At 38.0% G+C, this 19207-nt stretch overlaps 1 protein-coding gene across 2 annotated transcripts in view; it reads left to right on the top strand.

Annotated features, from left to right (window-relative positions):
• The window catches only part of mtbp (MDM2 binding protein), a 30623-nt gene extending 16361 nt beyond the window's left edge, over positions 1–14262 (top strand). The window contains exons 13-23 of one of the 2 annotated variants that reach the window (XM_073485620.1): positions 1353–1463; positions 3980–4144; positions 7272–7365; positions 7449–7607; positions 8125–8220; positions 8379–8642; positions 8797–8960; positions 9871–9983; positions 11650–11763; positions 13576–13641; positions 13727–14262. In XM_073485620.1, coding sequence (XP_073341721.1) covers positions 1353–1463; positions 3980–4144; positions 7272–7365; positions 7449–7607; positions 8125–8220; positions 8379–8642; positions 8797–8960; positions 9871–9983; positions 11650–11763; positions 13576–13641; positions 13727–13765 — 1385 coding nt within the window. In that variant the 3' untranslated portion in view covers positions 13766–14262. The remainder of the gene's footprint in view (positions 1–1352; positions 1464–3979; positions 4145–7271; positions 7366–7448; positions 7608–8124; positions 8221–8378; positions 8643–8796; positions 8961–9870; positions 9984–11649; positions 11764–13575; positions 13642–13726) is intronic. The other variant, XM_073485621.1, reaches the window with a different exon arrangement.
• The last annotated feature ends 4945 nt before the right edge of the window (positions 14263–19207 follow it).

Below are 19207 nucleotides of genomic sequence, written 5' to 3'. Positions count from 1 at the left end.
TTATTTGTGAGGGACATTAGAGATGACTTTATTCTCGGAAATGTTAGTCACACTTAATCTAAAAATAAGTGTGTGTTGTCTCTGTTCAGATTTAACCGAGTTATGACTCAGATAAGAAGTACAAGTTGTAATGCAAAGGATTGGGTTACCACTGACCATCATTCGTTTAGTTTGGACCAAATCAGTGGACCAAACTAAACAAACTTCCTGTTGTTCTTGACCCTTGCCCCTGAAACACTATATTTTCCTAATTTCTTTCTCTCTGCCTCACAGTTTGAGAACCAGTATCGCACTGTAATCAAATCAATTTTAAAGAGCACCTTTATATCAACATTTTTAGGTTTGGAAACATCTAGCAGTAATTTGTTTTCTGACATTTTGTAAAGAAAAGCCCCTCAAGTGCCCTTTCCCTTTTTAAAGCAGCTCCTCAGCTTGATTGAAGTAGAAGCCCCCCGGCTTCATCGACAGAAGTCTAGAGGTTGGCCTTTTTCATCAGGCATCGACCTGTATTACAAAAACAGGGCTGCATGTCTCCATTTTGCTACTTCTTCTTCACTGTTTCTTCTTCCTCCTGTCTTGTAGCACTGAAAAGGTTCGACTGTTCTGTTTCTTGTGTTTGTCACTGAAACAAGGGCAATTAATTCAAGAAGAAAGGAGTGAGGATAAGGTATTGAAGGGACAGATGAAGTCAGAGCGAGATAAGAAAGGAGGAAAGGTGCTGAGGAATTGAGAGAATGTATAGAAGTATGGAGGATGAACTGGATGGTTGAAATAAAAACCTTGGTTGATTGACTAGAAGGACAGATATTTGACGCTCACACTTTTGTTTGTTTTGCTCCCTTAAAGATTTTTTCCTGATGAAAGTCCTTCATTGTTCTTGAGCTTTATATGATATTCAAGAGACCCACTATGCTGTTTCCTCTTGAGAGTTCTTGCTGTTGTTAACATTTTATGCAACCTTCAGGAGACATTTTTGAAATACTTTTAAATGCAGAGCAAGACTCTAAAAGGTGCCCCAACTGCTGCCGTGACACAGCATGAACACAGCACTGTTTTCATTAAAAATGAAAGTCTTAAAATGCACACCTGAGGGTTGTTGTACTTCAACAAAAGCATGAAATACTCAATAAACCTTTGTGTCTTGTAGCAGCACAAGGTTTCTGGTTGGTTTCAATCAAATCTGTCTTTCCAACTAAGAGGTTACACATTTAATTCATCACGCCTATAAATACATATATATATATCAAAATGTTCTACAAGGTCTACTCCAGACAGTACACAGTGAGGTTTGCAAATGATCTAATCATTTTCTCTCTTTTTTTTCCTGTCATTGCTTCTCTCTATTTAACCAGGTACTGTAGACAACATCCTCAGCCCTCTGCCCTGTTTCCAAGGAGACGGCCTCCTGAAGAGAGAGAGGAAGGTGACCCAGGTCCAGACACTGGTACTCAAAGAATATCTCAGTAAGTACTACAATAAAAGCACACCTGTAATGTAAACAAATATAGTTCTGTAACGAAAAAGGAGGTGATGAACATATAGTCTCTGCAAATAATGGTTGCATTTGCATGTCGTTGATTTCCTTGCCTTCATGCTCATGTATATATAATAACCAAGGCAACCAACCTTGAGATCATTGAGATATTAAGGTTGTAAATCACAAGTTTCATCACAATATATTATATTGATGCTTTTGACCATAACAGCAGATAACAATTGTTAGTATATCGTATATTGTTTGAATGTTGGGAGGATGTGTGTTTGGAAGGAAACGGTTACACAGTCTTAAAGACAATGACATAGATCACTGTTTTCCCTTTACATTGATGATATTGGAATGTTGCTTGCTGAATTGATGCATTGATTGACGGATTGTTACACTCGTATAAGATATGTCAATCAAATTACATCGAAAATACATACTGTAGAATTTACAGTGTCATCGATGGAAGAACAGATCATGCCATGCGCTTCATGGCTTATCTCTTCAAAAACAATTAATTGTTCAGTCAATCTACAAAAAAAACCAGACAGCTATTTTGGTAATTGATTTCATTTCAAAATGCCAAACATTTGTTGGTTCCAGCTTCTCAAATGTGAAAATATGCTGCTTTTCTCTGTTTTATGTAGCTGTAGATTCTTTGGGTTTTGTTATGTTCACTGAATAAAACAAGAAATCACATTTTATAGAGAAGACAATTAAGTAAAATAATAAGTAAAATAATTGGTATTTTAGTCAATAATGAAAATAGTCTTTACTTGCAGCTCTTACATTTATAACATAATACATGGTATGTGATACTGTCGTAATCAAAAAACAATTTCTTTGATATATACATTGATATGTAAATAGTAATGCCAGACCAACGGTGTGTTGCTGTAATGTAATTACTGACTGTACTTGTCCGCTTTCTTTAGTCACCTGGCGGTATAAAGAAAAAGCCTGAAAAGTCCCCAGTGTTGAAAATAAATGTCAGTCTCTAAGATATGTATTCATTCCTGAGCCGGAGCCAAAGCCAAATACAAAGAGATGTATCACCTGTCGGGACCACTCGAAGCTTCCTGGATTGTCGTCAGTTTGAACTCTCAGCTCCCTCCAGCCCTCAGCACAGGCTGCTGCATAGAAAGTCTGTTAAAATATCATTACTTTACAGACACACATAATGTCCCCTTGGCAGGCAGATAGTGAAACACCAGTGGAGCAGAGCCAGATTAAAGGAAGTGGAGTGAAATTCTTCAGAGTTGAGGAAAAGCAATAGGGCTGTTCTTTGAAAAGGCCATGAGCAGAATGAAGAGTCCTGACAGACCACGGGCCTTAATGAAATTCAACTCAATATATTCTGACTCGAAATTGGGACAAGGCATGTCCTTCTAAATTGCAAAAGTTGGAAGTACTGTTGGAAGTTTTTCAGATTATGTGCAGTGTGTGCGTGCAATATCGTGGGTCTCTCTCCTTTGTCTTACAGCCTGTAATCAGTCTGCCTGATACGTATGCAAGCTGATGCATGTGCATGCCAAGGACTTCATTTATCATTCCTCTCACTTTCAATTTCACTGGATATCTAACTCTCCACCATTTCTTATTTAATGTGAAACTTTTTTAATTGCCCCATCACACCCATGTCACTTCTGCTGACAAATGTTAAAATTACTTGTGAAAACATCTAGTAACTTTTCCAGCTCAAAAGTTACAAAGCGATGTTACTCAACAGATAGAAATGGACTTTCCTTTTTTTTCTTAATAAACCACTACATGAAAATGTGCTTTTACCCTTCACATGCCCAACTTGCCCCCTGTTCAAATGTCCAGAGAGAGAGTTTAAGAGGGTTTGCTGTTCCAAGATTTTAATGTAAAAATGCAACTGCTTCTTCATCATCTGTGGCTCTGCCAGAGAGGAACTTAATCTGTTTCTATACAAAGAATCTTTTGAGTTTATTGTAGTCAAAAGAGGGAAATGTTCTCAACACAAGAAGTGAGAAATTGAAACTTGTAGTGTAGTGAAGAAATGCAAAACTATCTGTAATTGTAAGGAAGTTAATCCAGTGAGAAACACTTTTTTGTTACTTCTTCCCAACAGGTCATAATGAATACATTGAGATTCTCTCAGGATGGTTTAGATTACTAATGTTGCATAACTGCTACCTAACCAATGTCCTTGTTAACTTTACCTCAGTAAGGAGGTAAATGCCTTAAAGCGATCCACATATGCCAGCCTGGATGAATAGATTAATTTACCAAATATACCAATAATAAATAACATTGTATTAATCAAATTACCTACATTAGGTTTTTTGCCCAGCCATATTTATGTCTGTGGGACTATGTCTATGTGTCATTACCCAGTGCTGCTTTGAAACAAAACTAATTTAAAGAATAGTCTCCTGTTTTACAGGAGAATCAACAACCCACCTTTCAAGTAACAAGAGCATTGATACTGATGTTGCCAAAATGAAAACCAGCCTCTGTTTCTGTGTCCAGGACAGAAAGAAGAAACATCAGCCTCAACCTCAATACCTGTAAATGACTTGAAGGTCATTCTGAGTCTGGCCAGGGAACAATATCTAAAGATGATTGACTCCACTCTGCCCTCTGCTGCCTCCTGTCTGACAGACGGGCAGGAGGGCATGGCCACCAAGAACTCAGGTAAGAAAGAGACCAGAAAACAATCTAACAGTATTTTCACAATTTTTGGAGTTTGAAGCATCATTGATTATTACTCGTGATCAGTCTTATACTCCATTCATGTAATGCCTGTTTGGAAATGCTACATTTACACCATGTTGGCTGACTGGGAAAACTGGGGAAACTGCCATTATTGCAACTCAGAAGAGTTATTATGGTTACCCTCTTCGTTAGCCTTGTTGTCAGACCCTTTTAAAACAGCTGAATCGATTGTATATGTGTTAAAGGTGTAATTTGTAAGATATGGACAACATTTGAGGGAAGATCCAAAAAGAACTGACCACTGCTGCTCTTTTTTCTGTTTAGGAAGGAATTTAGTTGTAAAAATATTCTTTTTCCTGATATTTTGCGAGTTCTTTCACTTATTAGACGAAAAGTAGAAAACTTGCTTCTAGATAACTTGTATGTATTAAACTTCTAAATTCTGGCCCTGACTATATCATACTGGGGACTTCTATGATGATAGTTATGCACGTAAAAAGGTTATTGTAATGATTTTAAGATTTACAGGTATTAATTGGCCTTTCAGCCAATCTAAAGATAGACACAGCGTGAAAAGCAGTGTGCCTGTGAATTGTCATGCAGGAGTGCATCAGTATTCACCTCACGCACATTCATAGGATGCCAGTTTGAGGAAACAATGCCAGTTAATAATACACATATAAATCGTGAGCAATAAAACGAGTCCCAGCCTGCAGCCATAGCTAAATGTGCACAGTGAGGCTGGTGCCGGTTTTAAAGACGTAGCTGTGGGGCTAATAAACCTGCATGTCAAATAATTTTCATGTTGTTAATGTTGTGACTTTATTTGCCAATTATTTTTGGAGTTTCTGCACAACATTGTCTTTGATAATGTTTATTTTGCAATTAAAGTGTTATTGCATTAGATATGACAGAAACAAATCAACACAAACAACTTTACCAGCAAAAGTACCACTTGTCTAATTGTGTCTAAGTCCATATAGTGGCTTTCCTCCCAATTTCATGTTCTGTACCATTTACATGCATTTAGCTCTCCATGACCTCACATAAGTATGAACTTGAATTTTGCAAGACGTTAGCCAGTCAGAAGTGATGATAGGTGGTACACATGCAGAAACATATATTGCACAAGGTGGAAATCAGGTTATTTTTTCCATAATCCCACTTTCTGCTCTGGAGACTGGAATGTTGTCTTCAGCAATAAACAGCTCCAGCAATCTAGTGTCTGCATCGCCTTAAGGTGTGAATGACTTTGTGTTGCTCTAGCTGGCGGAGAGCTTCAGTCTCTTCTTATTACGCACTTTACCACCTCAGGCCATTGCTGTGCATCTCAGCAGTGAACCTGCTGTATACAGTTTCATTACATTTTTGTCCTTCTTGAGATAACATACAATCTTCCTGTCCAAACACAAGAAAAGTGTAGAATGATCATATTTCGGATGCTGAGATTTTATCTGTTCAGGTTTCTGTCTGCCAAGAATTCAGTGTTTTGGCTCAAGTGAAAGTAGGGATAACTCTTGCAGTCTGTCATTGGTAGGAGAAGCATTGTTTGTTTTTTAATCATTTTTTTAGATCCCTGTTCCACAGAGCGGGGGCTACTCTTTCTGGGATCTCTGCACAAACAAGCTAAACAAAAAGACAACAATCTAAAATTGCATAGTGCAAACAAAACACGAGAACACAAATACAAGCTGATTACAAATATCAGAAAACAAGTTAACTGACTCTACACACGAAACTGTAAACAGCAGCAGCCCACAGTGGAAACAAAAACAAAATTATCACACACCCATAGCACCAAAAAATAAACAAAAACAAACAGGTATTACAAAAACAGCCACAATAAAATAACATCTAAGAAAGAGTCAGCAGTTCTTGTTTTAGTCATTTTTTGAAAGAGAGAGTTAATGAAACAGGTCTTATATCCAGAGCCTTCATTTAATTAAAAGTAGTATTCAAGCATTACTTAATAAGTGTATTATCAGCAATTTACTGAATGTATTAAAAGTAAAAGTAGTCATTCTGCAGAACAATGGTGGTGGTGGTGATGTGTGTTGTATTTTACCACTGTAGATGTTTTAAGGTTGAGCTCATTTTAACTACTTTATACACTGTTGGGTAGTTTATAGATGTAATAATCTATAAGATCATTATGTCTTGTTGAGTCACTGTCCTTTGTGAACCACATATCTCCAAAAAGTCAACTTTTCATGTGCTCATAAAAACAGTTTTAAGCTTTGTGATGATCCATTTTAGCCAATCCAAGAGGGTTTTTAAATTGTTTATATAGCTTAAGAAGCAGGAACATTTTCTTAACCCAAATAGGAACACTTAATTAAAATTAAAAATCACCAAAAGGAGATACAGTATATTGTTTTTACTGGATAACAAGAGTTATCTGAAATGTAACTATAGCTGATAGTAGGTATTTGCCTCTTGAATGTAGTGGAGTAGAAATATAAAGTTGCTAAAAATTCAAATAATCAGGTAAAGTACAAGTACCTCCAATTTCTACTTTATACAGTTCTTGAGTGAATGTACTTAGTTATATTTCACCACTACAGTACATCATACCGTACATAGTGCCCCTGTTGCCTGTGCCTGTGCACCATAATGTTTTACAGATTTTTCTTGGCAGAGCAAAACTCTATATACTTTAAGATGCTGTAAGTAATCTATCAGCACTTAAAGACTACTGTGAGCTCCAGCTAAGGGATCAAGCAGTGTCAAACAGTATAACAGCTAAGCAGTTGCTTGGTATTTTTAGGCATGTCCCTATCGAACAAGTAAAGCCTAATATACACAATCTCTCTATTCAGACTCGAAGGCTGAGTGTACCTTTGTGACTGAAGTTACTTCATACTATGAAATGCTATGTGACTGCAGTTTCTATGGAAATTAACTTGTTCTTCAAACTGTTTTGAAAAAGAAGAAGACCGTGATTCCTTTCAACATTTGGTCATATTTTCAATCCTCGCGGACAAACAAAATGTTTCATGTGAGACCCACATTCAGAGATGCTGGTTCTTGCTTGAAGGGAATTTCCATGTTAACCAGCGGGAACGACATCTCTAACCAGCTCAGCCTTGTTGTTATGTCATTGTAGGTTTTAAGACCGTTACCCACCTGCAGTCTGACTGGCCTGAGAGGAGCGTCCTCCACAACATCGAGAACCTGCAGAGGAGACGACAGAAGAGGAGGTAAATGAGATTTAAACAGACACATGAAACTCTGTGTTCTTAATGTGCTTTGTTTGACCTGCAGTGCATTTTGTGTGTCTTAGATTTGGCCTGTTAGGTCCAGGCTCCAGCGACAGTCTGCTGGGTCCTAAAGACAGTCAAAAGGGCTCTGCTGCTTTGCTGGACGCCAAAGAGCTTCTGAAACACTTCACATCTGATGGCCTGCCTACTGCGGAGCTACAACCACTGACTATCAATAGAGGGTGGGTTCACTCATGTTTTACTTGCTGAGTAGCACTTTGTTATGAAACTTTAGATATCACTTGTCTGGATTTCCAAAGTCAGAACTGACTGAATCTTATACTAAGGTTGTGACGAAACCAGCAAAAAGAAAAACTAGTCATTAGGCACACAAAATAGGCTAACTGTTGTTCTTCTTTTTAAAAAATTAACATAGACAAAAGACACATACTCTAGTCAGTTAAACAGCATCTGTGTTGTTGTAGGATATTTCTCAATGACAAACGGTTAATGAGGCCGTAATGAGGATTTGATTATGATCATCAGACGGCTACAGTGAGCTCACAACCTTTTAGAAAAATGATTGAGTCTGGTTCAACCAAACATTATTCTCGAACAGAGCAGTCATCACTTAGTGCTAATAATTCTGTCAGGCCGAACTGTGTGTGCTTTAATTAGTGAAATTTGTGTTTTAATGAAGAGACTGATTTATTGTCTGACAGACTGTTTATTTGTTTCTCTTCTCTCTCTGTTATACAGTAGTAATGTGTTTCAGTTGTCACCAGACCTCTCTCCCGGGAGAGTCAGCCAGATGCCCTTCAACAAAGCCTCAGCATCACATTACCATGGCATAGAGTAAGTTTCTATAAACTATACAAAGAGCTACAGTAGCTGGTATTATACACTGAAGGCAGATATAAAAAATGTATTATGATCAGAGAAGCTCAGCCACATCAGTCTCCATTACGTCTTTACAGTTTTCAATTTTTAATTAATTAAATGTGTTCATCTAGGTTCTGTCTAGACAACCAGCAGTCCTTGGACCGGGACCAGGCTTTTGTGAAACTCCAGTCCCGTCTCATTCGCTACGAGACCCAAACCACCTGCTCCAAGGAGCCCTGTGCCCTCCCCTTCGCCCTCAGCCCCGCCCCCTCCCCTGCTGTGATGTCAGAACCAGGAAGTGTTCCCGATGGAGAGACTTTGCAGAACGCTGATGTAGCACGACTCAAGCGCAGGTCGTGGGACACGGACGTTATCGGAGGTCATCCTCGCAAGAGGTACGGTGGTAGCATATGTTGCTCCTGGTGAGCAACAAGAAAGCGTTTGAGTGGATGGATACATTGATGAGTGGATGGCTGGGTAGATCTTAGGGTTGTGGAATGTCGTCATCTGTTCAGCATGTTTATGTCTTTCTGTGTTTGTCTGATCCAGGCTGGTGAAGTCAGAGAGCAGCGACTCCCTCTGTTCTCAGAGCAGTGGCAGCAGTGGGACACACCCCGCCGTCAGGTCTCTACGAAAACAGCCGAGCAGATCTCAGTCCACCTCCTCCTCCAACAGCCCTGCATCCTCATCAGCAGCAAGACGGACATCCTCAGGTACAACAAAAAAATACTCAACTTTAAATGAGAGGGACTGGTGATACTGCTTTACATTGCACAGCATTAATGTTCGAAACAACACTCATTCTGTTGTAGTTGAATTTCAAAATTGGCACTTATGCACATTATACATTTTAACGTTAAAGAAATCATCAGCTTAATTTTTCTGCGCCAAACTAATCCTGGGAATGCACCAGGTATAACAAAATCAAAATCAACATCTAGATAACCTAAACTGGATGGAAGACAGTATGTCCCCGCTCCTGTCAAATGGTCTCCTCTATGTCGCTGAATTTATCAAAGATTAATATGTGTGTGGAGACGGGGCTTGAACCTAGCAATTATCCGTCAACTCTTCTCAATACAAATCTGTATCATCATATATAATAATAAACTGGGTTTCCGTGATGATTTTCACAAATTATTTATTGAATTAATCTAAAGGCATGAAAGTTCTTCTGAGTGTGATTATGGCACCAACAAGCTGCCAATTAAGCTATCCAATTACCACATTACATTACAAATCCTCTCATATCGGAGTGGATTTGCAAATGATGGAATGCAAGATGAAACAACATACTTTAGATAGATCCTTTTTTTCTTTTTTAGAAAGGATATTATAAATATGTTTATAAGCTAATTCCAATTTTTAATACTTCAAACCCTTCAAATGTATTAGGTGAAAACTTCTAAAGGCTTAGTTAAAACACAGAATACAAATACAAAATAAATTACTTTAGACTGCAGCGAGCAATTCTTTACAGGAGATCATAGGACCATTTTTATATTGGTGATTATTATGAATATTCTCATTTGTTATATGTTGTTCCTATCAGTCATATGGTAAGGATTTGTACTGCCATGATGGTAATGCCTCATTGTTCATTTTCCTGACGGTGCTATACAGGTTTGGCAACTCTTCTGACTGCTGACAAAGTTAAAGCTCCGCCGCAGAAGACACATGATGGACAAACAGAGGACAAAGCTGCCAAAGAGTCACGCTCCCAGAAACACAACAGAGTGAGTGTGTGTGTGTGTGTGTGTGTGTGTGTGTGTGTGTGTGTGTGTGTGTGTGTGTGTGTGTGTGTGTGTGCGTGTGCGCGCGCGCGCGTGTGTGTGTCTTATTTTTAAAGGGATGCAAACCTACTATTATTGATTTTGACATTCAAGCTTTTAAAATGGTGAAAAGTAAAAAAATGAATAAATATAACTTTCCTTTTAGCAATTTTAGTATGTTGCCGTTCACACAGAGGTTCACAGGAAGAATGGAGAACAGTTATTGTTGACTTCTTGGAAACAAGATGTTGCAAGATTTTTACCGATGTCACCTCTAGACCTGCAATAATTAGTCGATCAGGCAAGGGAAAGAAAATGAACTGCCAACTATTTTGATAATTAATATTTTCAGTCATTTTTCAAGCAAAAATATCAACCATTTGCTGGTTCCAGCTTCTTTAATGTAAGGATTTACTGCTTTTCCTTGTCATTTATGATGGTAGATGAAGAGGTTTGGGGTTTTGGACTGCTGGTTGGACAAAATAAGGGATTTGAAGATGTCACTTTCAGTGCTGCTAAATTTTAATGAGTATTTTTTGACATTTACAGACATCGATTGAACAGTCGATCAACTAGGAAAATAATTGGCAAATTAATCAATAATCCTTAGTTGCGGCCCCTGTTGCCATGTTTAAACAAGATCTCAGCTACTTTGGTGAGTAAAAACAAAAGCAAAAGAAGCAGAGGCTGGAGCCACGAAAAAAATATTCCTATAATATTCACTTATTTAGCAGTGAATAAAAAAAAAAAAAAATCTTTTACCTTTCTACTAAAATTCCCTTATTCACCACAAACTGGACCCAGTGGCAGACAGAGAGTTATGCAACAGCTCCAGTAAAGATAAATGTTTTACGTTTTGCATGTGATCACCGTGAATATGTGGGCTGAATTATAATGTCATGGCAGGAGCACTTCAGCAACTCTACGATTACCATATCACCTGCTGCCTGCCTCCACACACACACACACACACTTTTCACACTCCTCTTCGACTTAGTGTGTGCAATGACAGCAGCTCATACGTGGATACGTGCTCAAGTGCTCACACACACACACACACACACACACACACCTTCACACCATTTCTTCTGTCCCACGCACAGTTCACAATCTGCATCCCGACCTTGACTTGTTCTGATTTGTGATTACTATGCAAACAGGCTTATCATCCAGACCCAAGTATAGGAAAGAACAGTTGGTCCTATTCAGAAATAATGATAGCAGTTTATTCGGGACAGAGATTAAAAGCTGCTTTCTGCTCCTCATGAGACAGAGTGGCACAGATGATTCCTCACAATAATTTATGGTGTTTCCTCAGAACAGTCGCTGTGACAAGATTAAAGGCAGATCTATTTATTTCAGGAATGTCTTTTCCCTGTTGACGCTATCAGTAAAATATTTGTATGTTTCTACCTGCTCATACTGTGAATGTAAAGGCGTGCAGTTCTGTGCAAGGACGTCCCCCAAAGTCGAGACATTTTGACATCTTGTCCTTAAAAAAAGGAGCCTTGCTAAAATTAGTTTCTCTGAACCAAGTTTGCATCAGGTGGGAATAAGAACAACTACATTTAATGTTTTGACAATCGTGCTAATATGACATTGTGTTTGTGTCTGTCTTGTGTGTCCTCAGATGCTGCTGGAGGTGGTAGCTAAAACACTCAAACAGCACGGGATCTGTGCCGAGCATGAGTGCTTTGAGGCCTGCAGCAAAAGACTCTTTGATATTTCCAAATTCTACCTCAAGGTTAGTCTTTTTACTGCCCACACACAGTCAGCGCCATCCTCTCTTTCTTTATTTGTATGCTTCCATGCATCCAGGTTTTGTACTGCAATGTTTGGACCATATGTTGTGTTTTGTCACAGATCCTTGCAGCAAATTAGCAGGATAATAACAGCAGTTTGAAGACACCTTTTGTTGTATGATTAGCTATTTCTGCCAGTACCCACATTGTCATCGATTTTCCTCTTGTGCCGCCTTGTAAATTGTAATCAGGTGTTGTTGTTTGATTGAAATAAACAATGAGGGAAAACTTGCCAGCAGAAGTATTCAGATAATTTACTTAAGTAAACATAGGAAAACAACAATGTAAAGTACATTTGTAGAATGTAAAGAATTGCCTTCAGATACATAAATATTATCAGCAATGTACTCAAGTACTTGTTATGCTCTTTCCAGAGTGTAGTATACTGTGTATATTATATAATTTGATCATGATTACTGATGCGTTATTGTATATTTTGATGTTATAACTGTTCGAGGAGGAGCTGTTGGGTAATGTAGGAGTTATATATAGTTTCCTTTGAGTGTTGTAATCGAGATGTTTTCTTTATTTCTTTTCCTACTTTTTTGTTTTGGAAGAACTGGGCAGCACTGCAGGCATCTCAGGTTTATATATAAACCCAGCATGCACCTGGGAGGGTCTGTCTTTTTTTACCCGAGCAAGACGGGCTGAACGAGCTGTGATTTCTTTGCAAACTTTTTCATGCTGGCCAACTGCAATAAAACCTTTTTAAGAAAAACACATTTCTTAATATATATATAATATATGTTATAATACATCTTTTTTGGTTCAAGTTTTAACAAACCGTAAAGACAAAGAAGGTTATAAGGAAACATAAGAGCACCTTATTCTAAACAGAACAAACTGAACAAGAGCTCCCACATGATGATGATAAAACTAAATAAGTGAAAGAAAATGAAGATGGAAAGGAAAGGAAAAGGGAAATGGATAAAAAGACAACAAATAAAGTTAATCAAAAGTCATGAAAAAGTCTAGTGTTGACATCACTTTTATATAATACTTTGATACTTTGAAGAATATCCATTCACCACTATGGAGAGGATAAGAAACATAAGGCTATAACATGACAATGAGATACGACTTTTCTTCTTTTGCCTAGTAGCAGAATACAGCAGAAAAACTGTAGTAAATAATAAACATCTAACTTATTCAAAAACATTTTTAATCCTCTTTAGATAAGGCCTTTGAAAATAGTGTGTCAGCTCATTGTCAGAGAGGAGAGAGAGCGAGAAAGCTCAGCTGGTACTGGTGTATCAAGAAAATGAGTATTGAAACTGTTTCAAATATTCAGAAGCTATGTAAGCTATATCCACATTTTTGACAACACTAAAATGGTCATAAATAATACATTAGGAAAACGTTGACAAATGGATGACAATCAACTTGTTTTGCTTGAATATCATTTATTCCTGTGGTGCATCAGTGGTCTGTTGAATTCACTTATATTAATTGTGGGGAAAATCTAAAATCTATTACAACTCGTATGTTTTCTATGTAAAATGTAAAAAAATTCAATCTAGTAACTATAGCTGTCAAGTACATTATTTCCCTCTGAAACACCGTGGAGGACAAATGTACTTAATGCTGAATGTGCTAGCTGACTACATGATCTTATATACTGTACACTTTTTCCTGTTCTCTCTTCTACTTAAATCATCATCCGCAGTTCCCTGTGACCTAAAATATTTGATTTGTACCAAAGAATCTCACTTTGTCAGTATGAGTGATCCTGCTCTTCTGTTGCTTGACCCCAGGATCTGAAGACATCTCGGGGTCTCCATGACGAGATGAAGAAGGCAGCCAGCAGCAACGTCAAACAGGTAACGCCACCGAACACCAGTGGTTCTCCACTTGGTTTTGTGCTCCTAAACTGAACCTGCTTAATGTTATTTTCTGTTGTTGTAGGTCATTGACTGGGTGTTGGAGAAAACCTCAAAGAAGTGAAGACAGTCTTAAGGAATAAGTGGAACAAATGTCTATTTCAACCTTAAAAAACTGCAGATTTCCACACATTTATACGTGTTTACTTTTTAAGCCTTCCTAATTAGTTTTAAATTGTTACATTAAGCCTGTTTTAATGAGCTTAATCCTTTATTTGATTTTATCGTTTCTTCACTAAGGCGATCACAAAGAAATATATTTTTGTTTTAGATGTTTTATGTTTTTCTTTTTAATCTTGTGTCTATTCTGATACACTCCCACTGCTCCCGAGCCATCCAACAGAAGTACACTCTGCTCTGGCTGCAGTCACTGAGAGGCCACGAGGGCTTCGATGTTGGCTTCAGGGTTCAGTCTTCTTTTCTTTGTAGCTGCTTTCAAACGCGATTTTAAAACTTTTCCCACTCGTTCATTTAATTTCTAACTACAGTAATAATTTAATGACTTTATGAATGTACATATTTTATCTTTATTTGTAACACAATAAAGTGTTTTGGAGTCTTTTTTTTGTGTGCAACTTCCTGACTACAACAAGATATAAGGATTCTGTGTGTGTCTCTAAGACATATGTGTTACATTATCAGGCTATGGTCTGTATGGTAGCTGTTATTCAGACAGTTAAAACAAAGCCACGAGCAGTGCAGCACAGGGCAGGGCTACATTATGACCGACAGTCAGATTTTTTTGTTTGTCATCAGTACAAACTGATCAGGAACACTGCTAAGATTTCTGGATCCCCGTGATGAGATACAACCCTCGCCGCCAGTCGTGTTGTTTTCTCCAAAAGGAGCTGGCTACAAGTTTCTGGCAAAAACATCTGTCATGCCAAGATAACATGAAATGATCTGTGAAGTAGTTGAACTTCATAACAGAAAGCTTCAGAGCAGCTAATTGTTTTATTCTGACTTGGCATTGTATTATAAGATGACTAGACACTACACTTTATTATTATGCATGAGAGACACATTTTCTGCTTTCTGCTTTGGTGAGGATGGCTGGTGGACAGGAACAGCTTGTGTTATAAGAAGAATTATTTCAGTAAGTGCCTCCACCAAGGAGGTTATGTTTTCACCTATGGCGGTTTGGTTGGTTGGTTTGTCATCAGGATTACACAAAAACTACGGAACGGATTTCCACAAAACTTGGATGGAGGATGGGTGTCCGACCAGAATAGATCCATTACATCCAGGGTTTTTGAGATTTTAGTTGTTTTTTTTACTTTCTTTAACATTGCAAGATAGGGCGTCTTTCAACATCATTTATTTCTCAAGGAATAATACAGTAAATTAATCTTGATGCGGTTCTGAGATCTGGTGATCTTAAATTATGCTCAGAGAGATAAAGGGCTGTGGAGTTTGACATTGGCTTAGGCTTGATTAATTTAAAGGGGGACTATTGGTCCTTGGTGGAGGTATGTGCTCTACTGAGCTGCCGTTTGTTACTCAATCGGATTATACTGAAGTAACACTTAATTTTATAGGCCCAACACTGTTTTAATAATTGTTTTTGAATGTTTTCTGAAAAAAATATACAATTGCAAAAACTCCCACACTTCATTTCCAATTAATTTTAATAACGTTTCCTGACCTGATGAAGGTCTGAGTACCAAAACATTGTTATTAAAATTAATTGCAAGTGAAGCAAATAGAGTGTGGGAGTTTTTTCCTGACTAATTATTATTGTGAAAATAGGAAATCGATCGAAAGAGCTGCTCAGGATTAATCATGTTTTCAATAAACAGTCAAACAATCATGAAAAATGGGGTGTGTTATGGTAATGTGTGCACCCCATGTTCAGCGGCTGTGTCATTACCACAACTCTTCAGCTATCCTGTCAAAATAAAGGCCCCAAAAAATTTGTGAAAATTGCTCATCACAATTTCCCGGATCCCAAAGTGACGTCTTCAAATAGCTTGTGCCCAAACAAAAAGTAGCTGGAGCCGGCAAATATTTAACATTGTTGCTGGAAAATGTCTGAAACAATCGATGGTTTGGCAACTTAATTTCTTTCAATCAACTAATCGATTTATCAACTAATCGTCCAGTTCTACTGAAAAACTCAGCAATGGATTAAATGTGTGATTGCAAACTGTACCAAATGAAGTCAATAAAGTCTACTGAGTTCAAAGAGATTCTCAAACCGCAGTCTATATTTAGTGCCAGGGTCATTAACTGATCTAACTCAAAATAAAAACATTGTCAAGTGAGACTGTGTTAAACAAGCGCTGCTACTTTCTAGTCAGCTGATAGTCGAGAGTCAACATTCAACTGTCCAAATATAGTCAGGGACGGAGAAACAGGAGAAGTTTAGGGAGATAAAAGGAGAAATCGTTGTTCCTAGGCTGCTTAGTCATGATACTATTCTTAGATTTAGATTTATTTCATGTTGTCTTTATTTAGTATAGGCTATACACATTTATCGTATCTTTATATCTGTGAATGTGCATGAATATATTGTTGTTATTCTTTAATTCTTTGGGTAATTCTTTAATATAAATGAGAATAAGTATTGACATATTATACTGTATGAACAATCTTCTTTTCTCAATAACTTTGGAAACAGACAATCCAAATATAGTGTGTCTGTGTTTTTCCTAGCAGTGACACTTTGAGGGTATTAAAGGCCATGTAAATTGCATAACCTGACATTTTCACTGTGCTTGTTTTTGTGGGAATGGACTGTGTGTGTGTGGGAGCACCAATGAATGTCAGGGTGAGTGCAGATAATAAAAGTGTATTATCTGCATGTGCTGGTTATATCGCAGTGGAATAACAGAAGAGATAATACAGTTTACATTGTACCTTGTAGGTCTGCCTCACAATGACCGCAGAAGGAAAACAGTGTGTGTCCGTGCAGAGGAGAAGGCACCAAATGTTGCCACTTATCACGAGTCCTTGGTATAAAGTGATAAGGGTAACCGAAGATAAGTGTCCTGGTGTGGAGACGCACAAAAACACAAAACTGGAGCTCGATGATTTCTTAGGGACAGAAATGCACAACTAAATATTACAGCATCTTGTAGTAGACATTGGTTTTTATTTCCGGGGCCCTTAATAATTTACAGACATGTTCTGCCGGCTCATTAAATGAATACAGCACCAACTTGATGAGTAGGCCATCTGTTGTCGCTGCTGCCTCTAAAACATGTAAAATAAATGTTATTAATGGCTGTGGGAGGTTTCTGTTTCTGAGGCTTGAGATTTGTCTTTGGACTGATAGAGGGATCAGAAAATGGAAGGCAAGAAGAAAGATAACGATGCATCTTCTCAAACATGAGACATGAAAAGCTTTACTTCCCCTTGCATTTACACTTTCACATGATGTATGGTCCTAAGCACAGTCAGTGTGAACATTCAGGAACTTTGATAAATTTAGATGTGGTAAAACAAGTGAAAGTACAACCAGGTCTGGTTTGCGTTCGCACAAGAAAAAATCTAAAACCTCTGTTCCAGTCTTAAAATCACTGATGGTGAAAAGGTTGGCTAAAAACAGGGATTTATTTATTTTTTATTCTTTCGGCATGTTCATGTTTCATAGGCCACTTCAAAACTAATCTAAAATTTCCAGGGAACCGATTTTGTTGTTTGCATACCCAACTTTCTCGTGTGTGTGTCCATTCAGAACTCATACACACAAACTGACTCTACAAACACACTCTATAAAAATCTATTTTAAGGCTAATTATATCACTGGTACAGGCAATGTCATGTAGAAACTATTCCCCAATCTAAAATATGTTATTTATTTTATTTCTCCGCAACCATCTGGCAACCCCTGGAAGATAACTCGCCTTTTCCCTGGGGGATCCCGACCCCCAAGTTAAGAGTCGATGCTCCAAATAGACCATAATCACACATAAGCTACTTTCCTCTTACATCGGGCTCAGGGTGGTGAGCTCAACTACCGTACTGCTGTGTTCCAAGTTGCAAGTAAACGTACGTGAATCTGACAAATCGTTAGCATTTCACTACGTCCTGATTGATAAGCAACTGACAGGACAAATGATAGTGAATATCCAGAGGGACATTTGGCCATCTTTCAGAGTAAAGCAACATTAGATGATAACCCATAAGATGCTGTTAGACAGCTAACGGTAGCATTCAACCACTTACTAGCTAAAATTACCGATTGTTAGTGTTACAAGATACAACAGGAAAGGTGTAAATTAATTCTGAATTATCATTTCACATCATGGACTTTCATTTAAAGGAAGAGGTCACCCAAAAATAAAAATTCAGTCATTATCTACTCATTCCAATGGAAAACATTTCTGGAGCTTCACAGCAAAACAGTGTTGCAGATTTCTCCTAAATAAGGGTGGCAGGGTACTGCTAAACCAAGCAGCACCGGCATAACCCCGCTCCACTGTGTCATTTCATACGGAACCATGGCCTGATGATACGGATCATGCATCATAACGTTGAGATCTGTGTGGGTTTTTTTAACGTGTTTCCCCCCGGTTTCCACCTGTAAATCAGTAAATCAGTAATCTCACTCCCGGAGAGGGATGCTGTTTTCCGGGGAGTTCACCAAAGACTCGGTCGGGAGGGCTGACCAGGTCGCGGTGACCTTTCCACATTGGATTTGGTGATTTTATTTTCTATTTAACCCTCCTGTTATCCTCAAATTTTACTAACACCGTTTATCCTTGGGGTCAATTTGACCCCAGGAATAACAGGAGGGTTAAATTGCCAAAGACAGTAACTACAATAAAACAATAGTGGAAGGTGACAAAGACATGCGAGTGAATGATTTTTGCTCGTAATCACGTCTCATAATCATCGCTGATGTCTCGCTGCCGGGGGCAGATGCTGGAAGTGTGACGAAGAGTTGGTAGGACATCACTGACTTTTAAATTTTGGGTGAGCTGTTCCTTTAAATCCTCTAGATCTTTTCCTTCAAGCCTGTAACTAAAATGCACTGGATGTAGCTGATCAAGCTTGCAATGTAAAGGCACGTCTGGAACACAGCAGTGTGACATCTGCGCTTCCTGTCCTGAGCGTGACCTCAGAGGCTGCCATGTGAATATGGTCTAGATAACTTTTGGTACTGAAGTTTTTTTAAAGTATTTTTTTAAAGACATTTATGCATACATGCCTTTGCATTGAACTTACCTTAAATTATATGCAATTTTTCTAAACTGATTTTTTCATGTAACTTTTCAGTTTTGTTTTCGGTAAATTTGATCCCTGTCCAGTGTGATCTCAATGCTGTTTTGTGTAATTCTGGTGGAGAATTCTTTTCATTCAATTTTAATCAAAGATTTGCCCAAATTTAAATTATTTAATCACAAGTTCTGAAGTAATTAAAAACACCAGATTCTTAGACACATTACAGCACAGCACAGGATGTAAGAGTCCGTCATTGTAGCTACCTCTCTGCAACCAACACATGTTATACTGCAGGTTAATGGAGTATAGTTTCAGTTGCATCAAAAACAAATACAAA

The sequence above is a fragment of the Pagrus major genome, chromosome 17, assembly GCF_040436345.1.
Source record: "Pagrus major chromosome 17, Pma_NU_1.0".
NCBI classification, from domain to species: Eukaryota; Metazoa; Chordata; class Actinopteri; order Spariformes; family Sparidae; genus Pagrus; species Pagrus major.
This window is presented reverse-complemented; position numbering and strand designations above follow the sequence as displayed.